This window comes from Lemur catta, chromosome 4 (genome assembly GCF_020740605.2).
Source record: "Lemur catta isolate mLemCat1 chromosome 4, mLemCat1.pri, whole genome shotgun sequence".
NCBI classification, from domain to species: Eukaryota; Metazoa; Chordata; class Mammalia; order Primates; family Lemuridae; genus Lemur; species Lemur catta.
Window position 1 is genome coordinate 10,274,105 of NC_059131.1, and position 22,199 is coordinate 10,296,303.

Sequence of the window (22,199 nt, forward strand, 5' to 3'; positions counted from 1 at the left end):
AACTGGAATAGCATTAATGGTAATGGCAAAGATAAACAAGCTGTGAGTTTCTAAGGTAAACTAAAGCACAGTGAGATACAGCAGCTATGATATAGCAGAAAAAGCACTTGGAGACAGATTAGTTTCAAATCCCATCTTCACTGCTCTGCTGTCCTCAGCAGGGGGTCTTCTAACTTCAACTGAACATTCAGACCCACAAGACAAGCACAGGCCGCATGTGACATCAGTCTGGAGGACAGGAACCATGGTTCACCAGCAAGCAGCACAGCATCAGTTTCTTTCAGTGGTAGTAACGGGCAGCAGTCCACAAACCAACTTAGAGAGCATTCCAGGAGTTATCATCTTCTCAGGTGAGTGTCCAGGTGCAAGGAGAGAAAGCCTCAGAGTAGTTGTAGGCTTTGCCATGTCTGGCTTAGGACAGAGCTACGTGTCCTAAAAGAGCCGGTATCTTTTGCAACAATTCCATAGGCACAGTTGCAAAGTTACCTCAAGAGACAGGCCAGTGACCACACTCAGGAGAGCCCAAAGCAAAAAGTCCTTATCAGGTATTTCCAGTTCATTTACAGTTTCTCCAGGCCAGAGGCAATTTACCAGTCAAGGATCAGTTTTATATAAGCAGTGAGGCTATGCAACCTATTTGATTAAAAACCATTTTATGTTAATTTCTAGAGTTACAGAGCTGGGAATTAATGGCCAGATTCTCCTGCAGCAGGAAAAAGGGTTTTAACAATTTCACGCATAGTCTCAGGTTAGTTGTGCGATTGTGTATAAGTCATTTAATATTTATGAATTTCACTTTTCTCACTTAAAGCCCACCTCAGAGAGGGAAAAGGAATTGTTGAGACCAATTTTGACAAAACACAGGCATTGACGCAAGATGCTCCTAAATATAAAAATAAGTTCAATTATTTGTGCAGATTTGAATAAATATTTTAACCTCTCTGAACTTTAGATACCTTTTTTGTATATCATGAAGATTAACTTAAACTAGAATACTGGAAAAAGGTTCCCATTTTCCTGGTATATAATAAGTTTTCAACAAATGTGAATGAATGAACCTGAGGTTACAAATACATTGTTTTTAAGTTACTTACATGATTACTAGTACTGTCTAGTAGGAAGGAGAATATACTTTAATTCTCTCTTCCTCACTCAAAAGTTCATCTTAGTTCAATATATATGAGTTTGGAATCATCATTTATGTTTTATCTTCTGGTCTTGAAGTTCTACATCATTATGAATATCATTATTCAAAAGGCAGATTTTTGTTTTGTTTTATGTTTGTCAAATACCAACCAGATATTCTTTCTTTTCCATGTATTTTTTTCATCTTTTATAATACCTTTAAAAATTATCACTGTTTCTAAATGCTATGCATTAAAAACAGAGCAGATAGACTATATGTATATAATATTCATTACTATGGCTAAAGTATGTATTTGGGATCATTATTGTGAAAAAATATAGTCTTTTTTCCTAAAAATTTTAATAGGCATATGCTCATTTGCCTATGGCATTTTATATTTATTGCACAAAATGAACAATTATTCTTGTTCTGCAATAAAGCATGAGAATATAATTTTTTTAGCATAAAAATATAGAAAACAAACTGATATATCTAAAAGTATTCCAGGATAATCGATGAAGATTAGTTTGACCTTGGTATGTGAACTCTTTCAGTGTGCTTCAAAGAACTGGAGGGCTCTTTCAGATTTGGCTTGCAGGAAGAAAAGCAGCACAGTGTCTGATGAAGGGAGTGTCCATCTTGCACCAGCTTGATAAACTCAGACCTAGGCATTGTCTAACTGAATTCAAGTTCTCACAGCCCAGCTGTTCTTCTGGAAGCCATCAACACTGGGGCAGATGGCATTAATGTTTTCTCACACATGGCTAGCCGTAAGCAGAGGTTCTAATTAAAATAAATTATAACACACTATTTACCATGGCCTTTTTCGGAACACATTCAGTAAATAAGAATCAAGAGTAGAACTTAAAGAAAATAAACAAGAAGTTTGCAAATTAACAGACATATCCCTGAACACAAACACAGTATTAGTTGCAGCTTTGGAATAGAGGTGGATTTTCCAGGGAGGAATAGCATTGTACTCAAGATGGTAAAACTTGCATTTGTAACAGATTAGCTGAGATCTGTCATCATTCAAAATATGCATAGAATATTCTATAGGCACTGAGGCCAAGCCCTGGAAGCATACATAAAATAATTAAGATTCATCTCAAGTTGACTACTTTGAAAACAGGGGCCATATTCTCTTACATATTCATAGTAAGTAGATCACCATGAGTAGAAATTAACTTCAGGGACTTCCAAAATATTTAAGGAACTTGGTGGGAGGATGGTAGGTAATCTAGCTGCAACACAGCAGGACTTTCCTGTTAAATAGTAAATTCTAGAGTAGGGTCATCATGATCTTAGAAATGTTGACTATCTGTTTGTAGCTATAATCTTCAGACTTACATAGTCAAAACCTTCTAAATTATTCATTTAATAACTACTGAGAGAGGGTCACTGATACGTAAGTTCCCATTTGAGGTACATAGTGGCTATAACACTTGCACTGGAGAAATTAAGATCTAGAAGGGAACTTAAGGCACATATGTCAATGGCTATAGTACTGCTATAGTATACTTACAAAAGAAAGAAATAGTAAGAGCAGTAGATACAAAATGCTAGGGAATTTCCACCAAGGAGAATTCAATTCTACTTGGAGTCAGATTATGTGACAGAGCTAGCTCTTAAAAGATAAGAAAGAATATACAATAGTGTCTGTTACCATTGTATTTTTTTTTTTTTTAATATTCTGGTTAAACTGTAACTCTAAATCCTAAAAATTAGGTATGGAAAATATGTTTAAAAAGTTCTTGAAAAGTTGTCTTCATTTAATCTTATTGCCAGTGAATCTAAGCCTTCCGGGTCAGTGCACAAGAGGGCTTTTCTGCAGCCTTCTTTACATTTTTCCAGAGTTTCTCTGAGTGACAGATCCAGAATCTAACCTTCCTATACACACTTGGGGCTAGCTCTCAAATCCACAGCTCTGGCTCAGACTTCTCTGCTGGCCTGTATGTCAGCTTCACAGCAGGATCTCTACCTATTGTTCCACAAGCACCTCAAAGTCACAGTTCCTTTTTATTTAACTCTGCTATATTCCAGGCCAAAAAACTAATATAATACGTCAAAAAAACTGTTAGTTTCTTTATTGATCACTTGGATGTAGTCTACTTTGAAATGTTTTTCAAGTGTATTGCCAATTTTTCTACAGAGTAATCTGTTAGCTGTCTCATAGCCTTTGTACATACTCTGTTTAGGCTGGATGCAGGGGCTCACACCTGCAGTCTCAGCACTTACAGAGCCTGAGGCAGGAGGATCACTTGAGGACAGGAGTCTGAGACCAGACTGGGCAATGTAGCAAAAACCTTGTCTCTACAAAAAAATTTAAAAGTTGGTTGGGTGGGCTGGGTGCAGTGGCTCACGCCTACAATCCTAGCACTCTGGGGGACTGAGGCAAGAGCATTGCTTAAGCTCAGGAGTTTGAGACCAGCCTGAGCAAGGGCTAGACCCCATCTCTACTAAAAATAGAAAAATTAGCCAGATGTTGTGGTGCATGCCTATAGTCCCAGCTACTCAGGAAGCTGAGGCAGGAGGATCACTTGAGCCTAGGAGTTTGAGTATGCTGTGAGTTACTATGATGACAGCACTGCACTCTACCCAGGGTAACAGAATGAGTGTCTCAAAAAAAAAAAAAAAAAAAAAAATTAGCAAACACCTGTGGTCCAAGCTCCTTGGGAGGCTGAAGCAGGAGGAGCCCTTGAGCCCAGGAGTTCAAGGTTACAGCGAGCTATGATTGGGCCACTGCACTCCAGCCTGGGCAACAGAGTGAGAAAAAATATATTCTGCTCATATTAATTAATTAATGTATTTTATTTTTTCTTTTTTAGAAATAAAAAATAAAATAAATATTACTATAAAGTTCTCAACTTCATCAGTTAGCCGTATTAAGAAAACAATGAAATGCTACTATATACCAATCTAAATGTTTAAAATGGGAGAAAAGAAAAAGTCGATATCAAATATTTGTGAGGTAGTGGAATAAAGGTAATTATTACACATTGCTGAGGGAAATACACACCAGGACAACAATTTTGAAAAACTGTTTAGCAGAATCTCCTAAAGTTCAACTCAGGTATATTCTATAACTCAGCAATTTCACTCCTAGGTAGGTATTCAAGAGAAATACAGAAATCCGCATACCAAAAGACATATAAATATAAAATTACTCATAGCAGTAGTATCAAGAACAGGCAAAACTGAGAAACAATTCAAATGTTCATCAATATAGAATGCATAATGAGTTATAGTCACAAAATGTAATACTTTACAACAATGAGAATGAACAAACTAATGTTATACCAACAGTATGGATGAACTTCACAAATACAATGTTGAGGGAAAGAAGCTACATACAAGTATGTATACTATAAAATTCCATTTATGTAAAGTAACAAAAAGAGGGAAAGTTAATGTAGAGTGTTTTGAAGGAGAATAATGACTAGGAGAAACATGAGATACGGCTTATAGAACCCTAAATATAGTACACACAATCCTTATCCCCTCAGTTCTCCCTGTTGTCAGCTTTCCATACACATGGACAGCATCCTACTTTAGCATCCGGGACTCCTGTCTGAGGGCTTCCCTTGACAAAACAGCATGCTTAGCTACACTGGCAGTGTAAGGGAGTTAACACTCGTCAGATCGGCTGTAAAACAATGATAGCCATGAGACGGTAGAGGAACAGCCCTGCAACTCCCAGAGGACTGCAGCAGTACTGAGGCCTAGTCCACAGTGGTAAACCTGCTTATGTAATGCAACCAGTCCTGGCTCCATTTTCTTCCCTGTCTCAGTCCCCATTCTCCTACTAATGCTTGGATAGAATCACCTTTCAAACAAACAACTTCCACTATAATCTCAGGCTCAGGGGAAACCTACAATGAGATAATAGTAATGTACTATGTCTTCATTTAAGTGCTGGCTACATGGGTATGGTATGATCATTTTATGAAAATGCACTGAGCAGTAAACATTTTGTTAAGTTAATAATATACTTTAGAATAAGGATCAGAATCCAGGTCATCTAATTCCCAAGTCAAGACAATTTCTTAATGTGACTTCTTTAGAGGGATTCAGAAGACATGAAAGGCACAGGTCAAGGGGGACTTCCACTTCCAGAAAAAACGAAACAACAGGGAATGGATTAAACCTCCAGTCTGAAACAAGCAAAACTATACAAAAATACTGGATACCAGGCAATGAAGGACAATGATCCCTGAGAGGCGGGAACAAAGGAATGAGTCTTAACACTGCCCTACCTTACCGCCCTGAGAATGTTTCCAGGCCTGAGCTCAAGGAGGGATGAATCTAAGCAGAGACATGTGGGCTCCCTGAATGGAAGAGACAAAACTGAGATTCCAGAGAACCAAAGCTGATAGAGCATATGCAGGACAAAGTACCAGAGAGGAGGAAATAGGAAGGAGAGGAACTCCCAAGACCTGCAGAGGGTCCCCACAAGTACTCAGCTGAGTAGAGGTCAGGGCATGCCTATGATAAAACTGCCTAAGGCCAGGAAAAGAAAAGGCGGAAAGGAAACAGAATTGAGCTCACACAGGCTGGAAAACAGCAAGATACACAGGCATTGCAGAGTCTGTAAAACTAAAACTTCTGCTAGGAAATCTAGTAGAAAAACTGTGCTGCAAAGACTACTTACATATGATACCAAAAGCATAATGAAAAAAGAAAAAATTGATTTAACAAACCAAATTTTAAAATAGTATGTCCTTTGAAAGACACAGGTAAGAGAATGAAAAGACAGGGAACAAATGGGAGAAAATCTTTGCAAAGCATATATCTAATAAAGGACTTGTATCCTGAATAGACAAGAAAAATTTCAAAGCCAAATGAAAATTATCTTAATTTTAAAAATAATGAAGATATACAGATGACAAATAAACACAGGAAAGGATGTTCAACAATATTACTCATTAGAGAAATGTAATTAAAACCAAAATTAGATACCACTGGATACCTATCCAAATAGCTAATTTTACTAAGACTGACCACACCAAGTGTTGATGAGGATGTAGAGCAACCGGAGCTCTCCTACAAGACTGGTTAGAAACTAAATTGGTACAAAACCTTGGTAAAACAGTTTGGCAGTTTTCCACAAAGTTAAACATCCACCCACCGTATGATCTTGCCCTTCCATCCTTAGGTATTTATCCAAGAGAAATGAAAGCATATGTTCATACAAAGACTTGTACCTGAATATTCATGGCAGTTTTATTTGGAAAAGCCCAAACTCAAAACAATCCAAATGTCCATTAACAGGGGAATGGCTAAACAAGTTGTGAAAAATCCATACAATGAAATACTATTTGGCAAATAAAAAAAATAAACTATATAACATGGAAGAATCAAAAAATAATTATTCTGAGTGAAAGAAGACAAAAAAAAAAAAAAAGAAGTACCCTGTGTGATTCATCATTCAAAATTCTAAAAAAAAAAAGCAAAGTAATATATAGAGGGACAGAAAATAAATTAGTGGTAGCCCTGGTGAGGGGTTGGGATGTGATGAGGAAATGCAGGAGGGAGGAGATTATAAAGGAACAAGAGAAAACTTTTAGGGGTGAAGGATATATTCATTATTTTGATTGTAATGATGGTTTCATGGATATATACACATATCAAAGCTTATCAATTATACTTACACTTTAAGTATGTGCAGTTTATTGTTAGCCAATTACAATCAAATAAAGTTGTCAAAAAAAGAAAAACAGCAATACTTTTAAAAAATGATATATAAGCCTCGATTAATTTTATTTATTACTCACTTCCGACCGGTGTGTCTAGTCAATCTAACCATCAGTTTGCGTGCCTCTTCTGAGCTGGACTGAGTGATTTTAACAAATGAAACTGGTTTCTCAAGTCCATGTTTTTCCAAAAGCTCTGATACACTGTAAGTGAAAAAAGGTTTAAAAATCTTGCTAGCAAACAAAAAGAGTCTAAGAAACTTAAGCATACAAGTAACACTTTAGTGATTATTAACTTAAAAAGAAAAGCCTCATATAGCATGACCCAATTTTATATATAACATCAATTAAATTCTCAAGAAAACACAACAAAAATCTAATAATTATATAACAAATCTCATTTTCCCCACTGACTTTTATTATAATATACTTGGGCTAAGGAACATACTAAAAAAGCATTGCATATCTTCATTTCAATTTTTTTTCTGCAATTTCCCTATAATCTAAAAACATCAAATCAGTAAAATACGCTGAATCTATAATTCCAGTACAGTTGTAATTTTTAACACAATCCTATTTAGAATTTTGTTATAGGCAAGGCTGCTACAAAAATAATAAATAAAGAATTTTAGAGTTGGAGGACCCCAGAAAGAACATCAGGCTCACTTTCCCTCAAGAATCCATTCTATAAAAATATAAGATATATTACAAATTCTCTTGGTCTCATGCGAATCTTCTTGAAATATCCCATTCCACAATCATCAACATCGTATATGTTTGGTCTGTCTCACCAAATCTCACATTTATAAAGTGACTACTACTAAAGACAGTGAGTGACTGGAGAGAATTTAATAACTCTTCATAAACACAGGTTTCATGGGTCAGGTCACCTGACATTATGTAAACTAAAGTATTTATCAAGTACTTGGGGCTATGAGGTAGAACAGGGAAAATAAATTCCGATTTTACAAGCTCAGTAGATTAAGCTGAACAGTGAAAGACCTAAGCATTATCCAGAAACCTAGAGGGTGTTACTGCTTCCTTCAGGTACTGACAACATAATGCACTATCAGGACCACCCATGGTTACACCCCTAAAGTGGTGAAATAAATTGTGTTTATTTTCCCTTATCTCTTTGAGCTATCTCAGTTTCATTAGCCAAACAGAGGTAACTATGCACATTTGTAACGAATGAATCTATATTGACCCAGTCCACCAAGCTTTCGACAAACTATATACTTAATTTTGGGAGGAGGTTAGTGGCTCAGGTACAAGCCAATCTATAATAGAAAAAGTTTGATTTATTAAACACTTTTCAAGATATACAACTGTATAACTTTCAGAACACAGAGTAACAAGAATCAGGCTAAGAGGAAACCAAACAGTTATTAATAATTCTCCATTAAACTCACACATACGGTACACAAAAACATTCTATTCCTTTAAATAAAACTTAAAATATTTTTACAGCAAAATCCTTTAATTTGAATGAATAAAATTTCTAATTACTGTAATCCAAATTATTACATTTTACCATATATACTAAAGTAATATTGCATATAATTCCTATAATTATTTATTGGAAGAACAAAGTTTATTTTCTTAAAATTTTATGTTTAATACAATATTTAAAAGCTACATGCACATATTTATATAAACATAAAAATAAATACTAGTAAATATATTAGACTTCCTAAATGGCAAATTAAGAATATTTCAATCTCCAAAAGAGACAGTTTAATATTTAATTATGACAGTAAAGAATATTACTACAGAGTTACATGAAGGCTCTAGTACAGTTTGACATAATCCAAATAATCAGTTGAATGTTTTGTTCCCTAAAAAGAAAGCTAAGAGTATAATAAACATTGTTGCTGATCGAGATATAATAATTGCTGCAGAAACTAACATTTCTTATGTACCTACTACGTGTGAAACATTTTAAATGCTTAATCTAGTATTAATTTCATATTCTCATGAGTTATTAATAGATATTATACATAAGAAAGCCCTAAGCCCAAACATCACACAGCTATTAAGTGGTAATGACTAGATTTGAACATAGATTTATCAGTCTTCAAAGCCCATGTTCTTATTAATCTACCATTCTGCTATAATAAGACAGTGGTGCACTTGTTACTGACAAAATTCACTCCCAAAAAAGTCAAACAAATAAGAGGAAATATGACTAATAGGCAGACTTAAGTAACATTTCTTAGACAAACCCCTTTAATAAGCACAGAGCCAAAAAGACTGTCATTTTTCTCACCTGAGAATTTGTTCCAGTTGGTCTACCATGTCATGAAGAGTTGTGGATACCTCTGTCTTTTGACTAAAGAATTAAAGAAAAAAGTTAAGTTTTTGTGGTGGCTTTTAAAATAAAATATAAAACCCAATTAAGTGGAAAACCAGGAATAATGTTTCTCTTATACTTAATATATAACAATATTATACTGTCCAGGTAAAATTCCTGAATTCATTCAGCATTTTTCACAGCTCAAGAGATTAAGAAATACTGAAGTAGAACAATATTCTCTGTTACAGATTAGTCAGATATGAGCAACTATTTGCTAAAGTACTTTAAGTTCAGTTCTGCTTAAAGGCAAAAAAGAATTAAAAAGCAATTGAAGGGGGGAGGGGGCAGCAAAAAAAAAAAAAAAGCAATTGAAGTTTCCATTAGGATTCTATATACTCAAAGGAGTTCTTCCATATATAATCACTCCCTCTGTATCAAGAGAATCACATTCACTTCAATACTAAGGAACTAGGAAGAAATATAGCTTTCATATCAATAATTCTAACAGGTAGTGGAAATAAAAAGCAACCCTTTCTGAAGAAGCCAGTAGACGGGGCCTAGGAGAAATATTATCACAAAAAAAGATCACAAACTAATAAAGATGTGGCTGGTAGGGCAGATTAAGTATGGCACAACACACATGCAAGTGAATACAGAGATATGGCAGAAAAGATTAGCAACTGCTATAAAAGCCTCTTTCACTATAAACAATTCCGTGTCTCCAACACCCTAAACTAAAAACCATTGCACCTGACACTCTCAGGTGCTTTCTGAACAATGCTCCAACTGAATTCCAGCAAGATCTTAGAATTTCATTAATAAGAAATCCAAATAGAAATCTTTGTCTAGACTTAGAAAATTAGAAATGTCCTAACTTGAACACAAAAGCCTCATTATCAATCTGGATGATCAAAATCTATTTCACAATTATTCAGTGTAACTTACAAAGATTACAATATCTGTTTAAACCAAGTCTTAGGCTTTGGACTAGAGTTCAGTATATTCCACTTAAAATCCTTCAGGAGGTCATCCATCAGAACTAATTTCCATTAACATATTCATTCAGCAATAGTTTTTAAATTATCATTTTATAGCTCTGTAATAAATATTTGTCATACATATTAAAGAATACAATGTCCTTTGTGAACTGACACTCCCAAACATAATGACTAAAGAAATGACTAAAGATTTTTTTTAGCTACATGAAATATGCTGCCTAGGTAAGATGCACAAAATTTAGTTAGATTAAATAAGTGATTGCTCATTTCTTAAACGGCAAGTGTATACATATATATTTTACCATTTGGTAAATAACAACTATTTTAACACTAAAAATGAACAACTGATCATTGGGAGAATATAAACTGACAAAAAAAGATCAAAACTGAGACAAGACTGGCAGTCTAGATGCAAACATTACCACGATGAAAAGGCTTGAGCTTGTCAAAAAAGACAACACCGATCATAGAAGTATGGAAATAAAGGGCCTTCCAATTAAATATGACAGACTGAACCTGTACATTTAACTGCACTCTTTTCCAAAACCCCATTTAAGTCACAGTAAACCAAACAACAAAAGAAGAATGGAGGGAAGAAAAGGAAGAATAAGAAATACACAAAGAAAATGAGAAAGGAGTTGACAGCGGATCAGAGATAGAAACAAAATATGGAAGACGTAAACAAGGTGGTAACAGACTCAACAAAGCAAAGAAATCCGTAACACAACTACAAGCAGTAGGGAAAGAAATCTGTAACGCAGCTACAAGCAGTAGGGAAAGCCAATATACATATGTCAAAAGCAAAAAAAGCCAAGTAACTAGAAGCACCAGATACTTCTGAAGACCAAGGTTGTACTGAAAGCAGGAAGACAGCTTGAAAGTTTATAATTAGCAAAATTGGACACACATGCACACACACACCGTTATCATCCCTGATCTCACACAGCCAGTCAATTCTTTGTCCCACACCTGAAAGAACACGGGAATTTCATTCTCTGGCTAATGCTCTGCACCCAAACTACCAGGCACAGCTGGAAAAGGTGAAGAGCTACCACACTGAGTTAAGTAAAAATGTTTAAAGCACTTGAGTCCCAATTCTCCTCCAAAAATGTTTTCGTCTAGACTGATTCATCCCAGAAAAAGATCAGGAGATTCCACACTAAGGAAATTAACAGAAGATAAAACATACATATATTAACATTTTAGAGTCCCACCCATAAATAAATGTCCTTCCCTGACTCTGTTACAGTTAGTCTCATCAGGAAGTAAGCCTGCTCTATACAAATACTTTCTCTACAAATGCTTTTTAGTGCCTTAAACATAAATTAATGGTCAAGAATCAGCAGACAGGCAGGAAAATCCCTAACAGTGAAGGTAGCAATGCAAACAAACAGAATATGAAAAATCAGAGATCGGAGGGGGGTTGGGGTACTGGAGAGAATAGAAGAAAATGCATCTGTGCATCTGTGGAACAAGACTAGGATTCTTTTTTGAGAGAACAAGAAAAAGTTCCTGAAATTTAAATTAAAAAGCCAAAATAAATTTTAAAGTTCAAAAGATGGATTAGAAGATAAAACCGAAGAAATCTCCCAGATCATTTAACAAGAGACCAAAAGATGGGAAACAGAACAAAAAGAGCAGTAAACAAATACATAAACATAAAAGAATTATAATTAAATAACAAATTCAAGAGACCTAACATTTGAATACAGAAGTTTGAGGGAGGGTGGGATGAAGAAAGAAAGGAGGCAAAGAAGAGAGTAAAGATAAACTCATCATGGAAAAAGTGTAAGAACATTCCTCAGAGGTCTGAAAGTTATGAATTTTCAGACTGAAACAGACCATTCAACAAACAACACAACAAATTTAGGCTCACAACAAAACACATCCTTGTGCTATTTCGAAACACTGAAAATAAGAGATACTGAAATCTTCTACAAAGGAAAAAAAGCCATTTATAAAGCACTATAATTGAGAATGGCATTGGATTCCTGAACAATACTGGAAGGAAAAGACAGAGCAATACCTTCAAAACTAACAGGGTAAGGATTATAAACCTACAATTCCATGAACAATCAAACATTCTACCAAGTATAAGGGTGCAATTATGGTATTTTTCTGACATGTGAGAGTCTAAAAAAAATAGCTACCACGAAATCTTTGACAGGAAGCTATTTGAGATTGGTTCCATCAAAATGAGAGGAGAAGTGAAGAAAGAAGAAATCCAAGAAATGCAATATGCAACACAAGAGAGGGGCAAACAAAAGTCCCAGGATAACAAGCTGTACAGCGGACATAGAGAACAATTTTTTCATACCAATTCCAAGAAGAATGTTTCGCAAGGAGGAAGGGGAGAGAAGAGAAAGAAAGAAAAAAAAAGGATAGAAACTGAGAAATTAATTATTAAACATTTCTGACCACTGAAAGGAGTTTTACAGTTCTGTACGAGTGTGAGAGTGACAAATGGAAGCAAAGAAAACAAGAAAAAAGGAAATTATTCAATGCAAAAGAAACAGAAAGTTGTACAAAAAGGTAATATAATCATATCTAGCTCTTTCTGTGTGAACAATAGTTACATATTCATAATGATGAAATACTGAAACAAATGGTAGGAGAAGTGGATATGGGAGAAGGGAAAGCACTTCCATTAAAGGAAGTCAATAATGATCTAAAATTGCAAAATCAAAAATAACAACATGAGCCTAACATTTTAACACATTAACTGCCATGTGAGTTGTATTTAACTCACGCTAGTTTTGAGCCTGGGGACTTGTGAAGCATAAGAAGACTCAATTCTCAAAAAAAAAAAGAAAATTCAGTAAGTATGTGGTAAGTCACCTACAACTCAATTGGCATGTAGCATGAAAATTGATTCTAGCGCTGTGTGAGTTGCATATAACTCATGCACAGAAAACAAAAAATTACAAAGTTTTCATTAAATTAGAAAGCATCATTTTGTTTCCAAAGTTTTTATTCTATTTTCATAATAAAACACTGTGGCCGGAGGTGGAGGGGGACATTTTTTCTAGCGTGGCAGTCAATATGTTAAAGAAGGCACACAAAGTCTAAAAGAAAAAAGTTACCTGTGAAAGTATTTGCTTTTTGAAGGCAGCTATGTACGGACAGGGAAGGTGGGCACCAAACAGCTGCCCTGACTCTAACTTTCTTCACACATTATACTTAAAAATTATTAACAGAAGGGGATCATGTCCCTTTAGACTCCTTTATTTTAGAACAGCACCTCCCCATTCTACCAATAATTTCTTTTCCTAAATGACACTAACTTTTTGAAGTAAAAAGGCCAGTTGACTTGTAAAATGTCCCACATTCTGTATTTGTCTCACTGCCTTCTTCATGGTGTTATTTGTCTATTTGCTGTATTAACGGTAAACTAGAAGTTCAGCCTAAAGAATTGATTAGAGTCAAGATAAACAATTTCAGCGAGAATGTTTTTCAGGTAGCTGTGATGGGTGCTTCCTATCACATCACATCAGGAGGCACATATGGCAGGTTGCCTGAATACAAGTGGTGCCATGTTTAGTAATTTGGTTAAGATGATAGTAGTCAGACCTTGACTTTATAAATGTGAACCCTCACCTTTGAAATTAAAAAAAAAAAAAATAGTCACTGGGGTAATACTTTGGTATCACGCAAATATACTTTTCTCATAATCTTTCACCTGATTTCAGTACCATTAATGACTTCATGCACAATTATTTCACAGTAGATTGCAAAATTCATGATTGTTCTCATTTGCTTCACAAAAAATGAAAATTTCCTTGAAAGGAAAAGGAAAATAGGGGAGAAAAGAGAAAGAGCAAAGGGAAAGAAAAAACAGAGAGTGAGGAGGCCTTCTTATGTAAATACTTGATTTTGCAAATGAGAAAACTGGTGGCCAGAGAAGTAAAGTGACTTGACTGAAAGTCAAGAAAGCTATGAAACAGGTCTGCTAATTTTCCATTCAGTGCTCTTTCATGTGTTGTTATTAACTTCTCCAGATGACAAATTTATAATATACACTAGATTTACAAGGGGGATTAAAGGAATAATGGTTACCTGACTTTCAAAGAGAAAATACAAATTTGATTTGCACACATAAATAATCCACAAGCACATTATACACACGTCCACTTAAACATAAAAGCAGTTAGAAATTACATATATTCATATAACACTATTTTAAAGGATTAGTATAGGCAAGGGCCAAGATTAAACAATTCACAGAATAAACACAATTAGCCCATAAATATAAAAAATGCTTAATTAAAAAACACAACTTAAAAGAAAGAGAAATTACTACCTATACAGTAGTTCTTGTGGTGGTGGTGGAGGCAGTATTTTTATTTTTCAATGGAAAATTAATTATCAAGTTTGACAAAATTTAGAATTATAAATATAGCAGAACAAACATGGAACTTTCCATATATTGGTAGAAAAACAAAAAATTTTTCTCTAGGCAACAGGACTACAATGATTTTATTTTCTTCTTTATATTTTTATTCATGGTTTCAAAATTTTCTATGATGAACAGTTGAGGACAAAATGTATTTGTTTTAAGAATAAAAAGGCACAATAAGATTGACATACTGTGGATTCTTACCCATATCCTCTTTGGGGCAGACATTCTAATATGTCATAGCAAAGAGAGAGTTGGTCATTTCGTTCACAGTTATAGATGCACTCCAGTGCTATTGCCATCAGTTGGTCCTGATCAGGAATAATTTTTTGCTGCAACTAGAGAAAATAAAGTATGTTGTACTAAATATCAATGGACTTATAATCAGTTTTTCCATATCCCAGTACTACTGTCAATAGAATATTAAATAGTGCAATTAATCAGATGTAGAAACAAATCTTGATTTTTCTTTAGCTTACAGACTTTTGAGGTCTTTAATAAGTCTAAATGAAATCACATTTTAATTATGGAATCAGCTAGAAAAGATATTTTATAACCCATAAGCTTTGCATCTGCTGAAAACAGATTCTTCAATTTATGACCCATTCAAGATAAAGTAGATAGATGACACACAGTGAATTAAAAAGACAATCTATTAAAAACACTTCTAACCCTAAAGCCAAATTCTATGTGTTTCAATTACAAAAATATATAAAATTCCTTAACTAATATTCAAAGATGTGAGAACCTATTATTTTTCAGCATGCATTATATATTACTCATTTAACTACACAGTACTGACATTCCATTCAAAAGAGGTCTAATTATAATACAATAACATGCAAATCACAGAATATACTCCTTATTTCTATTGCAGAAAGATGGCTACTGTTATACATTTTATATAGGACACACCATTTCTCATTGCAAACCACAGATTCCTATTCTTGGAGTATTTTCTGTGGTAAAAAAATAACCAGTTGGTTCCTTGTTTTTCTCAACTATAAAACTGGAATATTAACAATACCTTCCCAAAAGGGTTATTGTGAAAATTAAATAAATTAATACATGTAGAATGCACCATAGAAACCAAAATGAACGTGGAAACTATTTTCTTAGAGCTCTTTTCAAAAAAAAATTAAGTTTAAGACAATTTCTATAATAATAGCCTACTGGTTTTAACATTTTAGTAGAAACTCTCCAGTAAACACAAACAGGGAGGAAAGTGATAAGAGAAGTTACCAAACAAAGGCATTTTCTCAGGAGAAAAATCAAATCAATGGATGTAAGAAACAAATATTCAAGGTAACTGGGGAAACAAAGTTTTCTGCAACAGCTGAGTTAAAGGATTTATATACATTTGTTCAAGGTACAGTTGGCAATTGGCCTTCCATATCTGTGCGTTCCACATCTGTGGATTCAACCAACAGCCGGTAAAAAAATTTGGAAAAAAAAAATCATTTATACTGCACTCGTGCAGACCTTTTATTCTTGTCATTATTCCCTAAACAATAAAGTATAAAAACTATAATTAATTTTACATTAACATTTGGCAAAGAGTTATCCAAGGTTGCCAAGTGACCAACTGGAAAATTGGGACAAGTTGAGCATGATAAAAATAAGTACTATTAAAAATTAATAAAAATAGCTAACTTTTCCTGATTTCTTATTGTGTGCTAGGTACCATTTCTAAGTGTTTTACATGCACTAATTCATAAATCCTCCTAACAACCCTGTAAGATTACTACTAGTACTATTCCCATTTTACATAAAGGGAAAACTGAGGCACTGAGAAATCAAATAATTTGCCTGTGGTCACAGAACTGGCATGTGGCAAAGCTATGACTCAAACCCAGGCAATTGGCTTCAGATCCTAAACTAAGCAACACACCCTCTCACAATCCTGCAGAGGAGTTTCACATTAAAGAATGGAAGGGACTGAAGGAAAATACAGTAATAAAAAACTCATATATGGTAAGAAAACACCCCAGGAAGATGAAAACACTGAAACCAGTTTCAGTCAGGGAACAATTTGTGAAATCATCTGAAATAGAAGTCAAAGTCCTTGATGTCTAATTTGATCTCCATGTTTCCTGTCCTCCCCTCTCTGAGACAGTAAAGAGCCATTTTTATGTTCAATGTCCTAGTGTAACTGGCCCCCCACAAATGTCAATGACCCCTGTATAATCCTCTCCCTTAACTAACTACTTACATTTTGAGTTGTTTTCCAGAAAAGGTAGATTTTCTTCAAGACAAAGGAGCTGTGATACTGAAGGCCCCTGGGCAGACTTCAGACAAGATTCTCCAGCCCTACAACCTGCCCCCAGTGCACTTAGGCATCACGACCTGCCCCAAGGCACAGAGCCCCTCCTTTAAAAGCCCAGGATCTCCTAGCTCATTAGTTGGTGAGATCCATTTGGAGAGATGGATTTGAAGCAACAAATTGTCTGCAAAGTTGTGGAGAAAAAAAGGTATGCTCATACTTGATTGATGAGAATTCAAATTGGAATAATTCTTCTGAAGAGAAATTTGGCAATATCAACAGAACTCTTGCCTTTAGATTCAGCAGTCTTCTGGGAATAATATATCCTGAAGATACATACATCATTGTAGTGCTGTTTGTAATTGTAAAATATTGGGAATAACATACATGCCCACAAATGGAAAACTAGTTTGACTAAGCGACTGACTTTTAAAAACTTTATTAGATTTAAATTTGTAGAGCCATATGTGGCTAGTGGCTACCATGTCAAATAGCAAAGCTCTAGAGGCATTTTTCAATTCCTAAGGAGCATGGAACAAGAGAAGGCACACAGAAAATGGCAGCCAAGAGTTTAAGGTGCTAAGTAGATTTCCACCAGACACACACTTTGGTAGAATAGGAGTCCAGGACCTGCCAAGGAGAAGGGCCTAGTAAGCAACCACTGCTGCCCACTCAGACCCCTAAAAGACCACACCCTAGGAATAAAGGAGAACTGGAAAAATAGTATTTTTGAACCTCGAAACCATTTAATCTCTGATCAGATTAGAGTGATCTTCACTATGAAGAGAATAAAGTGGCAAAAAGAGTAAGGATTATTTGCAACATGTGTAACTGGCAAAGGGTTAATTTCCTTATCACAGGACTGCAAATCAAAACTACAAGGAGATGATACCACTATGTACAAAGCAGAATGGGTAAAATTTTAAAATGCTCACAATACCAAATTAACAAATATTGGAATGGTTAGGGAATAAGAGAAAGCCATACTCAGTGCCAATAGAGAAAACTTTGGAAAAAATTTTGGCATTATCTACCAACATTAACTTAGAACAACAAAATTCCACTCCTAGATTTATACTAATGTATTCCTAAATGTATGTATATGTATACCAAGAAACACACAAAGACTCACTGCAGCATTATTCATAATAGCCAAAAACTGGAAATAATTTAAATGATCATCAATAGTAAAATAATAAATAAATGTAATAGAAATGTAGTATTAGAATACAGCAATATTCAATAAAAATGAAGAAACTAAATCTAAACATAATCTAAATGAATCTCACAAAAGTAATATAGAATGAAACACACTAAAGACCAAGAAATGATATTTTATAATACCATTTAAATAAAGTTCAAAAGGGGGCAAAACTAATCTTGTGTTAGAAGTCACAAGACTTTTGGGGAGAAAGGCAAGGACAGTGACTAGCAGAAGGCACAAATTTGGGGGCCTCCCTTAGAGGCTGGTCATTTCTTGACCCTCAGTGGCAACTGCACAGGTATATGCTTTAGAATAATTTCTAGAATTGTACATTTCTAATTTTTGTAGGTATGTTGTATTGGTTTTCTATTGCTGCCACAACAAATTACTACAAACTTAGTGACTTAACACAAATTTATTACCTTACAATTTTGTAGGTCAGAAACCCAAAATGGATCCGACTGAGCCAAAATTATGAGCAGGGCTGTGTTCTGTCGGGTACTCTAGGAGAGAATCCATCCCTGTGCCTTTTCTAGCTTCCAGGGGCTGCCCACACTACTGGTCTCATGGCCCCTCCCTCTATCTTCAAAGCCAGGGACCTTGCATCTCTCTGACAACTCTATAGTCAGTCTCCCTGACCACAGCCAGGAAAGATTTGCTAATTTTAACGATTCATATGATTACACTAAGCCCACCTGGATGATTCAGGATAATCTTGCTGTCCCCGAGGTCCTTAATTTAATCAAACCTGCGAAGTCCCTTTTGGCAGGTAAGGTAACATCTTCACAGGTTCAGGAATTAGGACATAGACATCTTTGGGGGCCATCATTCTGCCTATCACATGTGCTATTCTTCAGAATAAAAATATAATAAACAAAGTAACATGCATACTTGACTATTTACTAAGTTTCCTAAGTTTAATTCTTCTCACCACCCCCCTTCCTCTTTCCCTCTTATATCTCACTATTTTCTTTTTGGATGTAATTTTCTTCTTCATAAAGTACATCCTTGAGTACCAAAAAGACTTTTTAAAGATAAAGGAAAACTGAGGGAGTTTATCATTTATGGACCCACCCTGAAGGAATTATTGATACTCATGTTTGAATGATAGTGCCTCTAATTAAAATATCCCAGATTAAAAATGCAGTATAGTATGGCAGCTTAATGGTTTCAAATGGACTACTTAGGCATAAATCCTACGACATGACATGATATAACATAACATAACATGCCAATCCATGGAACAGGCACTTCTTTCTTCTCCTATCCATTTATGTGGTAGTTTTCATGGATTTCTGGCTGATGTTCCAAAGGCCAAGAGGTTATCCAAGACCTCATGCGGGTCCTGTTGGGAGTAAGTCTGGAGGATGGTCATCTCCAGAGTCTCCTCCAATTCAATGGCAGATCTCACTTCTAACTCATCACTTTAAAGTCTTCATCTTCTATCTCAAGATAAGTGTTAAAATCCACTCCTCTAGAGCAGGACTGCAACCTCCACCCCAAATAGCCACTCCCTCCTTCTCAGAGTATTTCTCTGACTTCCACCTCCCTCTTCACTTGTGGCCAGTAGGAATGTCCCTTACTTTCTTAAAGTTCAGCTATGCAGGCAAACACATTCTTAAAAATTAATATTTTAGTGAGCACTTCTAGATATTTTACAGTGCTAAGATTTTCAGAATATCTAGCCAATGTTCTATTGCCCAAAACAAAAATTTATTTTCTTCTTAATGTTTTTCTGAGTTTTCAAAATGTTCTACAATAAGTATTAAATAGAAAGGTCATTTTAAAACTGTTAATAAATTTGCTCACTGACATATGTAATCAGAAACAAACTAAAAAGATGGAACCTAACAAAGCTATGATGTGCAGTGAATTTCCATTTGTTAAAAGAAGAAATAGGAATTTAAAACAGTTGTTCCTAATCCTGGTTTTCCATCAGAATCACTGGATACAAACTGTCAAATGAATGTTCCAGGACACTATACCACCTAAATTCTAATCCTTTATATCTGGATTAAGCATTAAAACTCTATTTTAAAAAATGTACGTAGTTTTGATGCACAGATACATTCAAACATTACTAGTTTCAAAGACAGAGAACAATATGCAAAGGCAGCGATTTTGTTCCCAAGTCCCACAACTAGCCCAAGTTTCTTCACAAGTTTCACTTTCCAAGGGGGGATTCAAGCAGAGAGCAATGGCTTAAAGTCAGAGATGAGTGCTTTAGGATGTTATAAAAAAAGAGGAAAGTTTAAGGCACATGAGATAACAGTGGTAGCACAGGGATATATTTCAAGATCCATTCTGTTGTCACTGTGACTCTGGCCAACTGTATTAAGGTTCCCAAGTATTCACTCCCCTCTTTCTATGAACGGATTATTTTTCCCTGCCCCATTAACATCAGGCGTGGCCATAAGACTGTCTTCGTCCTGTGAAATGTGAAGAAGTATCGTGTGCAACTTTTGAGCCAAAGCTTTAAGAGCCACCGTGTGGTTTTTTTCATGTGCCACCAGTTAGAAAAGGGGACTGCTCTTTCTGCCTGAGTCCTCAGGTGAATAAGACATGGAACAGAGCAGAAGCCCAACCAGAGCTGACATGATAGTTGTGAGAAATGAATGTTTGCTTTTGAAAGCTACTAAGATTTAGAGGTCATTTGTTAATGCAGCAGAACTTGTTAATGCAGTCTAAGCTGTCAGATACAGAAATCATTGCTCCTGATACATTACTAAAAATACTTTGTGCATGATTCATGGCAGATCTGAGGTACATTCTTTTTGTAAACAATCAAGTAAAATTCAAACAATGCTGCCAACCCAATCCTAGTAAAGCAAACAAATGCATCAAGTGATCCACAGCATCACAATGAAACCCAGTGTGAAAATTCTAAGATTGAAAAGAGAGTCACTGCCAAACCCTGGCAAACGGAGCCAGGGAAGGCCATAAAGGAAGGGCTTTCACACACAATTTGCCCAATAACAGGAACTAGCTTAAGAAGTTTTTGCAAACTGCACCTTACTATATAAGTCACACGATGACAGCTAGCAGCTAAAGGACAGCTAGCCATTTAAACAAGAACACTTGCCTATTTCAAAAACTGTTTCACAAACCCAATTTAAAATAACAGGGGCCTAAATGTAATGTCAAGATTACAAATCCTACCTAGCAACTACTAACAATCACCAATCAGAACTCAACAACTCTTATAATGCTGTCAGTACCAATAAGCTTTCTTTCAAAACAAATTGCATAACCTCCCCTTTCCCCAATAAACCCCAACCTTTTCCTTGTTCTCCAGACATACCATACACTACTCTGGTCTGAATGCATGTCCAGGATTGCAATCCTACTTCTTGTATATTATTTCCAAAGAAAAATCTTTTCACATAGAGATTCATCTCTCTCTGTTTTTATATCAATACTAATTTCAATCATTCATTCATTTGCCCTGCCAAAATTTACTGAGCACTTGCTCTCTGCTAGGCATCATGCTATTCCCTGGTAATACAGAGGTAAATCAGAAGATACACATGGGAAACAAGGGGAGGGAGAGACTAACGTGAACAAATAGTTATAACACGGTGTGATGAGCCTATGACAGAGGCAGGTACGAAGACCTGTCATAGCACAGAGAAGTCACAGAAGGTTTCACAGCAGAGAGAATCTTAAAGGGCAGAACCCTGAAGGCCAGGCAGGTATTTGTTAAGTGAAAGAAAAGGAGATCACCATTCCAAACAAAGGAAACAGCCCATAACACAGAGAAAGCCATAAATGAACCTCACAGGGTGCTGAGAGGTTCAGTGCAAGTGGCATAGCGCACGATGAAGAAAAATAGGCTGAACAGGCAAACGGGAAGCAGACAGCAAAGAACCGTCCAAGCCACTCTAGAGAGCCTACTGTTTACCCTGTCAGCCATGGTAAGCCACTGAATACTTTCCATAGATCACAACATCGTCAAATTTGTGTTGTAGGAAGCTAACATTGAGAGAAATACGGAGGTTGGACTGAAAAGGAAGAACCCAGCAACATCATTGTTCTCTGCTGTGATGTTTGCATATTTCAACAAAGGCAAATGGCTGTATGTTTTATTCAAAAGGCACATGCTAAATCGCCAAGTAAAAACAACAAAAAGCTGACTACATACAAAGGATTTACAAGAGTCTGCAAAGAAGAAGTATCACACACAAGAAATCTGGAAAGAATTTAAAATCGCTTCTTTTTCCTCA

General features: G+C 35.5%; 1 protein-coding gene across 1 annotated transcript in view; it reads right to left on the reverse strand.

The window, feature by feature from the left end:
* The window catches only part of NBAS (NBAS subunit of NRZ tethering complex), a 319,324-nt gene that overhangs the window by 175,188 nt on the left and 121,937 nt on the right, over nt 1–22,199 (reverse strand). Inside the window, exons 26-28 of the mRNA XM_045549061.1 lie at nt 14,714–14,847; nt 9,089–9,151; nt 6,901–7,023 (exon numbers count right to left, since the gene is read on the reverse strand). Coding sequence (XP_045405017.1) covers nt 6,901–7,023; nt 9,089–9,151; nt 14,714–14,847 — 320 coding nt within the window. The remainder of the gene's footprint in view (nt 1–6,900; nt 7,024–9,088; nt 9,152–14,713; nt 14,848–22,199) is intronic.